The sequence below is a fragment of the Oratosquilla oratoria genome, chromosome 26, assembly GCF_046742065.1.
Source record: "Oratosquilla oratoria isolate Oo_2021 chromosome 26, ASM4674206v1, whole genome shotgun sequence".
Taxonomy (NCBI): Eukaryota; Metazoa; Arthropoda; class Malacostraca; order Stomatopoda; family Squillidae; genus Oratosquilla; species Oratosquilla oratoria.
In genome coordinates this window covers 50,028,244-50,044,603 of record NC_134802.1, presented here as the reverse complement: position 1 = coordinate 50,044,603, position 16,360 = coordinate 50,028,244, and the positions used below count along the sequence as shown (strand labels likewise).

Genomic DNA, 16,360 nt, shown 5'->3' with positions numbered 1-16,360 from the left:
CGTGTGAATCATGGAATGCTCTGAAGGCGGCCTTTGTTCAGCAGTGGACTCAGGATGGCCGACTTGATCGATTGATAAAAATAAGAAATATATATAAAAATGCACGATAAGAGAAGGAAATGTTTGCCTCCTGTTACCTGGTCCTGTCGTCTAGGTTCTCCATAACTTGATCACTTTAATTTAAGCAAATGTCAGGAAACTAATAGTCATCAACGGCTGAACGACAAATCTTGGGTGGAGTACTCATAAAAAGTTTAAAAATGATGAAGCTACAATTCAACGAGACTGGAGACCTACAGACCAACATGAAACAAGAAAATGTCAGAAGAGTTCAACTAGAGTAGTTACGGTACACGTAACTCCTCACAAAGACCCTCCCACCTTTTCTAGACCTCCCTAAACCCAGTGACGCATCGGGGTCACAAAGACGCGTTTCCTTTCTTTAAGACTCCTCGAGAGACTAAACGAGCATTCATAATCACAGGCATTCAGAGTCCAACCCAAGTGCCCTCCCTCCCCACCCCCACTCACCCTTGACAGAAATCCCTGGATAAAAGCCCGCCGGTCAAAACCTGTTTCGCCCTCTTGACTCCCCCCCACCCCCACACTCCTAACTAATACTTCCCACTACTCCCTTATCTGATACCTCGTGCCACCTCCACCCACCACCTCCGCATCCTCCCGTCCCGTTAGCCAACAGCGTTATCCCCGACACTTTGTAAACACATCCAACAACTAATAGATCTTGACCGTAGAATGTTTTTCACTACGAACTTTCGACCCTCCCCCCTCCCCTTCCCCTCCATTGCATCCTTCTGGCTAATCGCACGATCAATTCAAAGCTGCCTAATTGTGCGATTAATTCAATGTCAACTGGAGTAGAATACGTCCTCATCCAACCCCCGTCGCCTAAACTGTCTCAAGATGTTAACTGGTTTGTAAGATGTTTACGGGATTATAAGCTGAGGGAGGGAGGAAGGGGGGTTTAAGCTGACTACTACACCCACGCACTGGCGTGATTGGTTCGCGGGGGGGGGGGTGTCCAGGAGGTGGGGGAGTGCCCCCCCACCCCCCGCCCGCTTCACTGCCACCTCCTACGCGTACTTCGCACACACTTACATGAATCTCTTAGGGGCGAGATGGACTTGAGTAAAACGCATCCTTTGACCCCCTATACGAAATATTTCATCGTTTAATACACACACACACACAAAGACAGAGGACTGAAATTTCAGTATCACTGCGCTGCGGGTTGTTACTCCAACTCTCGTGGGCGGGGAGTTGGGTGTGTGTGTGTGCGTGTAAGGTCACAACATTACCCATAATTCGGTCATATACGAGCTCTGAGCTCTCTTCCAGGAGGGAAATAGCTCTCGATGACGAGTCCAACGCGTGATCCAAATACCATGGTGAATACATGTTCAAAGAAACCTAAACCAAAGATATTTCTTCTTCTGCCCCACAGCCTCAGATAGAAGATGTCTTTCTTTACATTTTATCTGGTGGTGGCTGGCTGAGTGCACAAGAGCCCATTTGGGGGTTGGAGCATCGTGGGCCAACACGCCACCGGGGTCGTTCCAGGTCGCCATAAAACTACTTCAACCCTGATAAGAGTCGCGTGGATATATTTACGTAGGCACATACAAGTGCTGTGTGGACAAACTGCTCCCCCACCCTTCACACACACACACACACATGGTGAACATATGGGTCGCGCAGTAGGACTAACAGTAACGGTATTTATGGTGGATGTGGTAACCGTATTACCCCACTATGGTCAAAGTGACTAGGCAGACTGAATAGGGGTAGACACGATGATCCTCCGAATCCAATTCGCATTGTATTCCTTCAGCTTCAACACTTGATCGAGGCAGCCTCCTGATGACGTCATGTCGTCAGTTTTCTTCCCTCCGAGGTGAAACGACCTCTTAGTGGTACGAAGCAGCGTGGCGCGCGATTCGGCCCTGCACCTTTACGTAACCCTCCCCCACTCTTCCTCCCCAACCACCACCACGAACACCCTAACACCTCGACTGTGCACACTGCCACTCTGCCGTCCATGTCTGCGCCCCGGAGGAGACGCAGGACGAAGACCTCTACGAAGTTAGGGAACCGGCACTCCAGTCGCCTTAGCTGGACAAAACCTTTGTGTTTACCTTACTGACAGAAAACTGGTTCCGCCCCTCACCCTCACCCCTTCCTCATCCGACTCGGAGTTGCTGATCAAGCAAATGCCACAACCAAATGCAGTTACTCCTTCTTACATCGACCGACCTAAACGTAGAACGCGTCCCGACGAGATTAGGGAAGACGGTGAGAAGGAAAGATAGGAAGAAGACTGGAAGATGAAAAGGTTAGCAAGGAGAAAGTAAAGGTAAAAGATGGAATAAGTTGTGTATGAAACAAATGCAAATGATCAGAGAATTAACGATAAAGGTACACATTTAGGACTGTGCATACATGTGCGTATGCAGTCATGCACCAGTGGACTACAGGGAGGAAACGTGGTACAAATACACGCGACATGACGTCATACCTCTCAGCTTCCATAGCATCCGAAAGAGACCAGCTTCGATACGGATAAAATTGAAGGATCGGTTCTTTCGTGTAGTTTCTCGAACGAATGTAGGTGCTCCCACACATAGTGTATTTAAGTAACTATAATTCTAGGCCGTGGGCCGTCCTCATTCTCCTTCCAGAGTCTGTTCAACGGTTACAGCAACGTAAGTGATGCCCAAATATGGGGAACCTGGTGCACCGAGTGGTCTGGACGTAAACATAAGAAAACAAGGAAGTGGTTCAATAGAGGGGTAGTGAGGGAGGAAGAATCCTGGTCACTAAAAGGCAAAATGCACTGATTAAACTATTATGATCTACATTATAATAATTAGTTCCACACCTGAATGTAGATGTCCCCCATCACACAAAGGGAGAGAGAGAGAGAGAGAGAGAGAGAGAGAGAGAGAGCGCATCATACTCTGGTGACTTGCCGTCATATTCGAAAACACGACAGGTTGTGATCATTAACGGGAGATGGTGAGCGCAGCCTGCTAACCGCTCCCCCCACCCCACCTCCCCCCTAAACCCCAACTGCGAACAACACATGATTTACGACCATCAACAGACAACAGAACACTCCCCCTCCCCTCCCCCCTCCCACCTCATTCATGTCACCTGTGACGATGACTCGCTATCAAACAACAGGAGCAACAGCCTTGGGCCAACTGGTGCCAGCAGGTGTTACAGGTGAACTGGAGGGACCAGAGAAGAACACCTGTCCTTGGCGACGTGAATGTACGGGTTGCCGGGGCGTCATGAAAAGGAGGAAGATCGTCCGCCACTGACGACGCTCCGCCACTGTCTTCGATATTTTCTTGTTTCATTTCCTCTCGCTGACAACAAGCTATACATCTCACGGGGAGCGGAATGGGATGACACTGCTGGGAAGGGATTTAGCCAACGTCCTATGTCTTTTTTCCCCAACTGGGCTAAGGGAAATTGTGTCTGATCGGCCCTGTTATGTAAGTCGAACTGGGGTCTTGGATTATGAATGCAGCCAACTTAAGCTTAACGCCACACCCATCCCCCCCTCACCCTCCCACCACACCGACCAGACGTTCGAACGAACACACACACACGTACGCACTTATACGCGCACCAAAAAACGAACATGAAAAATCACAGGAAGAGGTAGGTTTCCTACACACACGAGAATAAAATGGTGTAAAATATTGCTATCCTACTGTACCAGGAAAACACGTTCTAAACACAAAACCGAGATGAAGACGCGTGTAAAAACACACATGTACAAAAAATACGTACACAAATAACAAAATAAATAAATACTTGGTAGGATTATTGCCACCCCCCCCCGCAACAGGTTTAAGGCTGAACAGGTGAAAAACGACACCACTACACCACTTCAGGAAAAAGAGGAACGAAAATACACAATGGGACATTTTCCTGACGATGACCTAATGTATCTATACGGAGACGACCTGACCTTACCTGACCTGACCTCAAGACTGCACTTTTGTGAAATAAATTTGATGAAAATAAGTCATGCGCAGATTTGAGTGAGAGAGAGAGAGAGAGAGAGAGAGAGAGAGAGAGAGAGAGAGAGAGAGAGAGAGAGAGAGCATGGGGGGCAGACTAGGCTACGGAGACATTCGAAGTTTAAAGTTTCATCTTCGCTCCGGATTCTTGATCTTGGGACTCGGGACTTGTTTCGCCCTTTCTGGGTTATCAGGGAACTGGGAAAGTGACGTCATCCCTCCACCTGTCAACCCCAGAAGTTCCCCAGACGAGGTCCTGGGGGTCCCGGCATCTTCAAAGAGGGGGTCTGTGGAGTGATCATGCCCTTAGACTTAAATGACGAGAGAGAGAGAGAGAGAGAGAGAGAGAGAGAGAGAGAGAGAGAGAGAGAGAGAGAGAGAGAGAGAGAGAGAGAGAGAGAGAGAGAGAGAGAGAGACAGAGAGAGAGGACCACACCACACGCCCTCAGGAGAACAAAATCCAGCTAAAACCGGAGAGAGTCCGTCACCTTGCTCAAGGGGTACGTCCGTCCCGAGCACTCCTGAGGCCAGACGGCGGATTGTTATAAATATCACTTGAACGCACGCACTAACGCACACACACGAGTATCACGCACGCAAATACACTTACGTGTAAATATGGACGCCAGGCACGCACCCGCCCACACACACACATACACGCAAGCACGCACATATATGCATACACGCAAGAACGCACACACACACGCATATATGCTCGCAAGCACGCACACGCGCACACATACACTCAAGCACGCACACACACAAACAGTAATCCATAAACAAATGCTTCTCCCCCCTCCTCCCCCCGACCCTGGATCAATACTGCTTCCTTCAGTGTCGGCCGCACCAAGCTGAACAGTCTCACACCCTCGCTCTGCATCGCCTTGCATAGCATCGCACAGCTTCGCTTCGCTTCTCCTGACGCGGCCTGTCGTCTGTTGCAGGACTCCAAGTGTTGGGAGTGTCAATGAGTCACTGCAAGTCACTGCAACATTGTACAGTTAGGTTCAACACGGTATAAAGTATGAATGCGGAAAGTCATTGGAACCAGACTGTGTAGTTGTTTGTTGTCACTGTTCTTGCTTCACAAATAAACAAATAAAATAATAAAATATACAAATAAATATTAAAATATAATAATAATCTTGAAAATAATTTAGATACTCCCGCCTACCCTCTCCTCATCGTACGCTCACTAAATACGACTACCTAGACTCAGATCCCATTGTCATTACTAAGACGTCAACTTCGAGATGTGCGGGGGCGGAGAGCATTTGGCGGGAACCCCCAAGGGGACCGGGGGGTGGGGGCAAGTTTCCTCTATAACTTTGGTGCCACAAAGACTAACATCAATAATGATAACAAGACTGATAACGAATTACTACCACAGCTGATCGACGTAATATCATATCTGGTTCTCTTTATCGGGGTTGGGCCCACGGATTTAAGTGGTCCACTTCAGGTTATGCAACGCTGTTTACCTCGACACACTTAAAGTCTAAACATTTTACTAAACTACTAGTCACTGAAGCATGCGCCAGTCCTATAAGGGAAGACGTACCCCACTCGAGACTAAACAATTTCACTAACACTACAAACCGTTACTGTTGTCCTTGAGCAAAGGGGATGGGTTTTGTAATAGATCGGTCTATACGAGTTGTGGGTTCATCCGGAAGGGTCATAGCTGTCAATCACGGATCTAACACATGATCCAAGATCGTGAAGAATTACACACACACACATACACCTCTTGCGGGACTGGGAGGGTAAGGTAACTCCCCGCCACCTGAGTGGGGAAACTAGTCTATTTAAACCCTTTCCACAAACCTAGATTTCCTTCTTAGTAAGTGTTGGGACGTGCGAAGCCTCACTAGATCTCCCCCAATCAAGCAGGAAATTACTCAAACGAAAATCGTTCTCACTGTGGACACGATGCCAAAACCCGAAAACCGATCCTTTGCTCGGCTGTGGGTTCGAACCCCGCACTCGTCTCCCATTTCCAACCGTGACCTACCCCAACAGTCAGAAACGCACAAGACCAAAACGACGGCTTCGGACGAAGATATTCAGCGCCTCGTGGCGTAAGACGGACCTTTTCTTGCAGTTATAATTCTTGCATAAAATAGAAATTCTAAGACAGAACTACCATACACTAGAGCAGAGGGGGTCCGCAGCACAATGAAGGAAAGTATTTTTTTAACTGATGAAAAATATATATATAGCCTACAATAAAAAATATATCACTGCTTCTCTATCATCATATTTTCTTGTTTATGTGATGTGCAGCAATAAGTAAATATTAAATGTACTCCGTTGTACTGGGTAATACTGGGTATCCCGGTATGGCATTGATAACTTTTATTTGGTCGGGGGTCCTCATCCGGGACTCTTCGTGTTTGGGGGTCCCTGGTATGGTCAAGTTTGGGAACCTACTGTATGCACTAGAGTACACACGGCGCATTAAACTTCTTCGGTGTGGACAGTTCTGAAAGGCCCCGTGACAGTAACCACAACAGACCAGTTTGGTCTTGACAACCAGTACCAGTAAGACTTCTACCACCCCCCTCTCCCTCCCCCCAAGTCCCACCGGGGTGGGAGGTTACTGACCCACTGCCACCCCCACCGAAGCTAAGCGCCTCATGGCGTGAGCGAGTTGTGGGGTTCGGGGGTGGGATAATGTCCCACCCTTTAGGCTGTCTCGCATTCGCTTAGTCGCGGGTTCGAATCCCGCACTCCTCGCCGATCCCTACCAGTGACTGCTTGTGACCTGCACCTAGAGTTCATGATGCGCGTACACACAGGGCAAAGGTGACAGCTACTCAGCGCCTCCTGTCGTAGGCACCTCAGCTGCTTGGTCTTCATCGCGTAAACTTCAGCAAAATCGAACTTTTTTTTTTGTCAGTTAAGAGGGATGCGGTAACTAGCTAAGGGGCATAATTAAACCCTATCTTGAACGCTAACCCAGTAACAATCTTAACCTTCTCTGTACCGACTATCTTTCTATTCTGGCTGTCGCCAGATTATTTTATTCATTTCCAGTGTTCCCCCTCTCCCCACGATGCGACGGAATTTCACTAAAGGTACGTTTTCATCGGTACGATTATCGCTCAACGATGATCGTTCACGTCTCAAAAATTATCGTCCAACGATTGTCTAGAGCACTCATTCTTTGTTTTTGAATGATGGGGCTGTGTTGCTTCGATCTGCAAAGTTCGAAGCTGATCATTTTAACCGAACCTAGCATCGCGCTTACCCGAACAGGATGCCAGTTAGTAGGATGCGCGTCACCCGCCATTGGCTGTGCTAGTAGCAGTATAATAACCCCATCGAGCTAAACGTACCAGGATGCACCTGGAGAGTACGAGTAGATGTTTTAACAATGATTGCTTGGTCACGTGACCTTCTGTTGACACGATCCACCGATGTGATTTCTGAAAGTACTCTTCATAATATTCTGTATCTTTGGGCTTCTTTTCCTTCCAAACAACACACACTGTTCCCCAAAGTTTGCTTGATGTGCGATTATGTATCTTCATCTTCCATTCTGTCCTGTTTCCAGTGAATTCCTTTTAGCGTGACCAATGAACCAATCAATTAATTCCGACCGTCGTCCCCGGATTGGAACCGAGTCTTGTGAGAACGCATAGTCGACGTGGAATTATTTGATTGACTACACCGTCACTGGTGATTCTATTCAGGTAACCTATGAAGAATATACCTGTTTATTCTATGTACCCACATACACCAATCAGTCCTCCTCGCGCGCACATACGCTTAAATTCAACAAAGAAACGTGTCATAACAACAACACGTGCCCTGTCAACCACATCTTTGTACATAATAAACAACTTAATGAAAGAGCATATTTTTAATGAACCAACTACCTTTTACTTTGATGGACGCGCACAAGTACAAAATGGCGCAGTCCCCAGGGATTACAAAGCGAAGTTAAAGCTGAATTTACACAATAATAATATCCTCTGATGCAAAACACTCTACCACATCAAGGGACAACACTACTGGGTCGATATACTGTCAGGGATACTGATTGTCTGCGATACATTTCAGGTTACATTATCTTAGGTTCACCTTCACATCATCACACGGCCCCAAACGAAAAGCTAAGACAGAAGTCCAGTGCCATTTCAACTCGAAAGTAAATACTATACCTTCGCCCGAGCAATGAGCACGTTCGCCCTATTTCCACAAGAGTTTGGAGACATTAGAAGTCACACACACACGCAATACCACGAAGAGAAGAAGAGGAGAACTATGAATCGCCCACAAGGTCCCATTCAAGCAGCCAATCCGCTTCTTGGGGCAGAGAACACGTTTTCGATCTTACTCCAGATCCAAGTCCCTCTTTCGGGTTTCTCTTGTGTCTGTCGTCGTCACGAGATTCTTATTCGACTAAGGGCTGGAGTCCAGGGACGAATGGGTCAAGGTGCCATCACACTGGGTAAAGGTGCCATCACACTGGGTAAAGGTGCCATCACACTGGGTAAAGGTGCCATCACACTGGGTAAAGGTGCCATCACACTGGGTAAAGGTGCCATCACACTGGGTAAAGGTGCCATCACACTGGGTAAAGGTGCCATCACACTGGGTAAAGGTGCCATCACACTGGGTAAATGTGCCATCACACTGCCTTCCTTGGGCTTCACCATCGTCGACAGCAGAGTAAATATGTATCGAGTCCTAAAACTATTGGTCGTTTCAAGATAAGGTTAGATAACTTTATCGATGGGGGTGATAGGTGGTCATGGACATGGAACTGCCTAGTGTAGGCCTTATGGTCGCTTGCTGCTTCATTATCTAGTATACGCCATATGGTCGCTTGTAGCCTCCTTCATTATGTTCTTATGTGCGAGTAAAAACGACTTTGGTTACAATATTTTATTTTTCAAATCTCCGAATATCAAACTATGTTGTCGTTGTATATAGCAAATTTGAATGATGAACCAAGACATTATAAACACATACGAATGTTAGACATACTGTCGAGATGTTCTTAGACAAGAATGACCAAAATGATACAAGGACTCGGAAATTTGCCTTACGAAGAGAGGCTTAGGCACCTAAACTTACACTCTCTGGAAAGACGCAGAGTGCGGGGTGATCTAATAGAAGTGTTCAATTGGATCAAAGGCTATAACAAGGTTGATGCAAACAAGGTCATCATAATAAAACAACAGAGCAGGACTTGCAGTAATGGTTATAAACTGGACAAATTTAGATTTAAGAAGGAAATAGGCAATAATTGGTTTACTAATAGGGTGGTCGATGAATGGAATAAACTTAGTAACCATGTAGTAAGCGCTGAAACTATTAGTTGTTTTAAAAAACGGTTAGACAACTTTATGGATGGGGATGACAGGTGGTGATGGATACGGAGCTGCCTAGTGTAGGCCTTATGGTCTTTTGCAGTCTCCTTCATTCTTATGTTCTTATGTTATGTTCTAGATTTCTGTAAGTGAAGTCATATTCTAGTTATTCACCGGGAGTTTGGAGGTAGGGTGTCGGGAGGAAATATAGCCCAGTCTGATAACCCCTTAAGGAATTAAACCTCTTGTTTAGGGCTATATAACGCTAATGGGGCTTGTTGAGTCGGGCTACAAGGGACGCTAATAGGGCTTGTTGAATCAAACGTTCGTTAAAGGCTTTGGTGGAATGTAATATATATTGTAGACAAGACATTATTTTCCTAGACTCTTAGGAAGTGAATTAAACTATGCTTCTAACACACGATTGGTTGACATCTTCTACTGGACACGAACCGCGTACCTGCGGCCGAAGCAGTCACCTGTGCTCTGTGCGCTTGGTCTGTTGAGGTAGGTCACTAACGGTCACTCCTGGGAATCTGAGAAGAGTACGGGGTTCGAACCCGTAACAAGGCGAATGCGAGACCGAAGTTAGGGTGTGTACGAGTATTTGTACGTATATATGCAGACAGATACGGGTACACTTTAGAGATTCTATCATGGTTACATTGGGGGTGATTTTTTTTCAGCTGTGGGGGAAATTGTCATCACAACTCCCAAATGCTACAAGCTGTAGCGACAAAACTATTATGAAAAATAAATATACAAGTAAACAAATAAATAATATCAATAACAATATTGATCATATAAAAATAAACAAAATACTAATAATTTTTCGTGACAATTGATGTCATCACAACAACCAAATACTAAAAGCTGTAGCGACCCAACTATTACGAAAAATACATATACAAGTAGACAAATAAATAATATTAATAACAATATTGATCATATAAAAATAGAGATAATACTAATAAAAACTAATAATAATTATTCGTGACAATCAGTCATGTAAACATCACACGTTATGGGATTTCGAACAAAGCGACATGACGTCATCTATAAAGCTCCGCCCCCACCCCGCCCTTTCTATGCACGCGGGAAAAGTTTATGCAAGCCAACTAAGACTGTTTTACAGCGTGCTCCAAAATAAGTTGACACGTTTCCCTTGCTATTCTGAGAACACCAAAGACGAAAACTATAAAAGAAGGACGAAGAGAGGGAAGGGAGGGAAAGGGGTTGGGACGACGGGGAGAGGAAGAGGAGATGGGAGGGAAGGGAAGGGAAGGGGAAGAGGAGAGGAAAGGGGAAAGGGGAGAAAGTGAGACGAGCTTTGCGGGTTTGGTGGAGCAACTACGACCCCTCAGGTAAAAATAATCTTGAATGGCGGTTGTGGCTGTACACTAAGTTTCTAGTTAGCAGCAACGCGTGAGATAATAGTTTCCGGTTAGAACGAGAATCGAGAAACCGGGCCACTACTCCTTCCACATGGAGGAGGAGGAGGAGGAGGAGGGGGAGGGGAGTCGCGCTGTACAGATTTTGTTTGGTTACGATTACATCTTAATTTTCATTAGTATCATTATTATTATTATCATTATCATCATTATTAAACTTATGGGCTGTCGTGTAAGTTCTCAATCGCTCACATCTCTGAAACATCACACTCCTCATTCGGCGGAACAAAAGAACAAAACCTTACCCAACAATAACAACAACAAATAAATACACTGCGTCACTGTGATGACGTAGGTTAGCTTTGGAGGTCGCCCTTAACCCTATCGAAGTGACGGGGGCCACCACGAAGGAGTACTGGTTCCTCTACGCTCTGTTTACACCTCGAGACACCTGATCCAGCAACGACCAGGGGGGGAACGAGTTGTAAACGTACTATGTCGTAACTTACGGGTTCCCGGAGTTACGACGTCTCTCAGGCAATTGCGAACTCACGACGGCGTAGTATATGGTTAGAGAGAGAGAGAGAGAGAGAGAGAGAGAGAGAGAGAGAGAGAGAGAGACGCTAATTTTAATTGTTGTGTATGTGTATGCATGTGTATGTACGTGTGTGTGTGTGTAAGAGAGAGAGAGAGAGAGAGAGAGAGAGAGAGAGAGAGAGAGAGAGAGAGAGAGAGGAACGTGTAAAACACTCAAGGACGAAATACATTTGTTTGCACAGCTCTGATTTTATGTATCGAGTCACTTTGGAACGTCCGCTGAGGTATAAAAGTAGGCGGTTGTAAATTCCAACCACCCTCAAACGGGGTTGTACGTCTCACATCCACCTGGCCTATGTCATCGCAAAGCCAAACGCGCCTTTCTTCATCCACACACACACACACACTTAAAACAACCCTTCCCGTTCCACAAGGTCCTTCGCCTTGAACTCCGAACCAATGCCTTTAATTGTGAGGCTCACCCCAATGAAGTGATGACAGACATCCCCCTCTCTCTCTCTCTCTCCCTCTTTTCGTGGCTTCCGTGCCTGGTTACCCGGCAGGAACTCAACCTTGCAAGAGGTCTTAGGTAGTCCATACACAGAAGACGGTGTCCATGTTATGCCAATGTTATAGTGACGATACCCGAAGGTCGCCGACGCATCACACTGTGATGACGTACCTCTCGCTGCTTTCTGCCGGCGCCTATCGCATCCGGTGTCACTCTCCTCACCTCACCTCACCTGGGGGGTTCAATTGGTCTTTCTTTCCACAAGACACATTCCAAACCTTTCGCATCATATTGGGTTATGCGCGTTTCAATAAAATTTTCGTTATCTGGTGGGAAATCCACTCGTGTGTGTGTGTGTGTGTGTGTGTGTGTGTGTGTGTGTGTGTGTGTGTGTGTGCACGGGGGCTTACACAAGATTTACAAAACACTCTTCACTATCATTGTACTTTTTGTTTCCTTTAACCATCACTGTAAACACGACAGAGTGCATAAAGAATAATCGAAGGCGACATTAAAAATCGACCCTCTCCGTTGTTTCATCGAAAACCAACTTTTGCCATCTCGTCGTCCCCCAATCACCACAGATGCCACTGGGGGGAGGTGTGTGTGTGTGTGTGTGTGTCAAAAATAAATCAACAGATCACTGCCCTTCCACCCCAAACGGCTGATTTCTGAGACCAGTAACACCACTCACACTGGAAAGGTACACAAATCGTGCCCCGTGGCACGAGTTCGGGGGTGCCTAAGAGGCCGTGCCAAGAGCGTGCCACAGATCAACAAATTCTTTCCTTCCTTCCTTCCTCCGGCGGACGAGACGCTTCTCGAACTCGCTCCCTTGTCCACGAAAACTCTTCCGATCACCACAAAACCTCAAGACACACAAGACCCGACGGGGTTTTTCTTCTTCCGGAGGATCGTCCGGGGACACCGAGGGCAAGGCTACTCCCCTACAAAGGTCTGGCGGGCGGCGCTGTGGCGGCTGCAAGCCAGCCACCCAGCCAGCCAACCACCCGCTTTCATCGAACTCATCGAACGATCCAGTCGCGTGCACCACCATCTTCCGAAGAGGACCTTCCTCCGTGGCCTTCGTCAGGCACGCAGACGGCGGTGGCACTTGGCACCCCGTGGGCCCGAGGGAGGACGGGGGAGGGGGTCAGAAGCCACGTCCCCCTCCTTCCCACTGACGGACCGTGATTCCAAGACCCTTTCGTCCAGACAGCCTCTCCCTTCCTCCTCCCTCTCCTGTAGGAGGAAGAGCAAGCTGCAAGGCACCTTTCCCCGCACTCACGTTGGCATAAACAACGCGTTACCTTGCCCCCATCAACCCGACGCAGTAGCAGCAGAAGGGGAGGGGGCTCGTCTACTGGGGGAAGGGGGAGGAAGGGGGGGAGGGGTAACAGGTATATGGAGGTATCACTGCAGCTGAGGGAGAGAGAGAGAGGAAGAGAGGGGAAGAGAGGGAAAGAGTGGTGAGGAGAATAGTATAAGAGAGAGGGGAAATGGGGGGGAGGGATGGAAGGTAAGAGGGAGAGGGTGGAGGCAGGAGAGAAAGATGAGAGAGAGGATGAGGGAGGGAATGAGGAGGTTGAGAGGGAGAGAGAAGTGAGGGAGGGAGGGAGGGGGGAAGAGAGGAGGGTGAGGGAGGGAAAGGGGATGGGGAATGAGGACAGGAGGGGGGTGGGGAACGAGTGAGGGGCGGATGGGAGGGAGGGTGACCACTGAGGGAGAAAGAGAAAGAGAGAGAGAGAGAGAGAGAGAGAGAGAGAGAGAGAGAGAGAGAGAGAGAGAGAGAGAGAGAGAGAGAGAGAGAGAGAGAGAGAGAGAGAGAGCCTTTGTCGTCGTTCACTCACCACCCTGGTGTACCTACAGGAGGTGTCGGGGCGACGAGGAGGAGGTGGTGGTGACAGGAGGCGGGGGAGACAGGACCGCCGCGTCCAGAGAGCCAAGAGGTCTAGTTCTCCACTGCCTCCACCTCCTCTTCCTCACCCGCCTCCACCTCCTCCACCTCCACCTCAACCCCCGTCCTCCCTCCCTCCTTCCCCCCCTTTACCTCCCCCTTCCAACCTGCCTGCACGAGACGAGGGGCAGGCAGGCAGGCAGGCAAGCATCGTCATGGCTGACCTACCCCTCCTAGGAGGAAGTCCCCGAGAATGTGTGCAGGACGGGACCCCCTGGGGGGAGGCCGGTGGGGGCACAGATCTGGTCCATGATGTCCGTCGGGTGGGTGGGGGATGGTCGAGGATGTCCTAGCGGGGGGCAGGTGCTTTGCAGTACGTGCAACGGCGCGTTCTCGTCGTCAGCGGGTCAGGGGGGGGAGGGGGGGAGGGGGGAGGGGGAGTGGCAGCGCGCGCGACGCCACGGCACGGCCGGCATCTGCCATTGATTCCTGCGCGCTCACGTGCCTTCGCCGCGGCCGGGATTGATCCGTACACCGCCTCGGGCGGACCCGGATGGTCAGGGCACGCGCCGCTCTTCGCCCCCCCTCCCCCTCCCCCCAGACTCTCCCCCCCTCTCTTCTCCTCCTCCAAGCACACCCGTCGCACGCCCAACGTCCCTATCGATCCCGCCCATCCTGGCTTACGCCTCCTAGGAACAGCAGGAGCAACCAAGCAAGCAGCTAGGACAGCAGGTGGACAGGGAGAGACAGACAGACAGAGCTGGGTGGGACGGGCAAGGTGGGTGGGTAGGAAGTCGGGACAGCTAAAGATACTCGGTTCCTGCCCCAGAATACTCTCCCCCCCCCCCGGCCCTCCTCCTCCTCCTCCTTCAGCATCTGCGACCCTCCACAGTGCCACAGTGCCTCCCGGATGACGTCATTCCTGCCAAGGCCATAGGCTCCCATGGTGGTGGTGGCACTCCCCTCCCTCCCTCCCCCTCCCCCCAAACCGAGTCAGGCCACTTGCACACAACAGTCAAGGGAAGGGGGGTGAAGAGAAGGGGGGAGGGGAGAAAGGGGGAAGGGAATTGAGATGAGGAAAGGGGGGAAGGGGAAAGGAAGAAAAGGGGGGAGAGGAATGGGGGAGAAGACGAGGAACAGAACAAATAGAAAAGAAATGCAGAGAAAATACAGAACGAGAAAAAAAGGTAAATAAAAGGGAAATGGAATACGAGAGAAAGGGAAGAGAACTGAAGCCGGAGAAAAGAAAAGGAAGAGGAAAATGGGAAGGGAGAAATGAATAGGGGCGACAAAGGAAGACATGGGGAAAAATAGACAGAAGGGAAGAGGAGGGAAAATGGGAAGGTAAAGGAAGAACGGCAGTAGATGAAAAGGGACGAAAAAGGGGGAAAGTGAAGAGGAAAATGGGAGAGATGAAGTAAAGGGAGGGGGAGACAGAGGGGAGAGAGAGAGAGAGAGAGAGAGAGAGAGAGAGAGAGAGAGAGAGAGAGAGAGAGCGGCGGGACAAAGGGAACCGAAAGGAAAAAGGGAAGGGAAGGTAGAGAGAAGGGTAACCGAAAAAAAAAAAAAAGTGTAGAAGAGGGTAAGGGGGGGGGGAGAAGGCAAAGGCACGAAAAGGGAAAGAGACAAGAGAGGCAGAAAGGAACAGAAAAAGGGATTTTTTCTTTTCTTTTCTTCCGAGAAAGGAAGACGAAGATAAAGGCTTGGTCCATAAAGGGAGTGGAAGAGAAAAATAAGTGTGGAGGAATGGAGCGGGATGAGAAAGGTGGAAAGTGGAAGGAGGTGGAAGATGGAGGGGGGGGGGCTTAGGACACGACCTGCCCCCCTTCCGTTCCGGCTGGCGTTTCTCCCCCCCTGTCGTCAGACGATTTTATTCATTTCTCTGCCCTCCTCCACACCTTTGGTAGCAATGGGGTTGAAACTCGGACTACTTCAACCGTTCCCCTCCACATGTGTCCACAATAACAAACACTTGTTCACCGACCTCCACATTTGTTCTTGTCCTCTCTACTTCCTCTTCCCCCCTCCCTCCCCCCCAAATCCTCACCCAACCCCTACCACCATCCATCCGTTTCAAGTTCTGTGAATAGTACATGCAGGTACTATGCCTACTTGCAATGCCACTGTGGTTATAGCCATGAGATCTTACTGAACTAAAAAAAAAATAATAATAATAAAAAAAATAATAATAAAAAAATAAAAAAAAAACACTGAACGTGAACAAAACAGACCAGAACACCCACGTTTCGTTTCGAAGAACAGAACGCCTAAGGTCTAAACAAGAACAGGTCAATTCAATCATGAAAATAAAGATTGATGACGTCATGTGCATCATGTGACGCCCGTCCATTGTCCTCACTCGAATGAATTGAACTGTTCTTGTTCAGACCCTGCCCTCATGTTACCATGGTTACAAAAAAAGCACATCGAAAGGGATCATTTTAAGTAATTGCTAACAGACGTGGCACCCCTGCTTTCGCCATGTGTGTATTTGTGTGTGTGTGTGTGTGTGTGTGTGTGTGTGTGTGTGTGTGTGTGTGTGTGTGTGTGTGCGTGCTTTCCCTCCTTAGTCCAAACTAGTTTTGTCTTTCAGTGGTTACCCTACAACTACTACCTGTAGGGTGGGGGTGTAAAGAGCCCAACAT

General features: G+C 48.5%; 1 protein-coding gene across 7 annotated transcripts in view; it reads right to left on the bottom strand.

Moving 5' to 3' along the window:
- LOC143039549 (CTD small phosphatase-like protein 2) overlaps positions 1 to 16,360 on the bottom strand; it is a 96,052-nt gene that overhangs the window by 19,911 nt on the left and 59,781 nt on the right. For 2 of the 7 annotated variants that reach the window (XM_076209733.1, XM_076209734.1), the window contains exon 1: positions 3,175 to 3,398. The exons of 4 other annotated variants lie outside the window; for them this stretch is intronic. In XM_076209733.1, the coding sequence (XP_076065848.1) occupies positions 3,175 to 3,383 (209 nt within the window). In that variant the 5' untranslated portion in view covers positions 3,384 to 3,398. Of the gene's footprint in view, positions 1 to 3,174; positions 3,399 to 12,512; positions 12,818 to 16,360 lie in introns of those variants that run through there. One more of the 7 variants, XM_076209742.1, reaches the window with a different exon arrangement.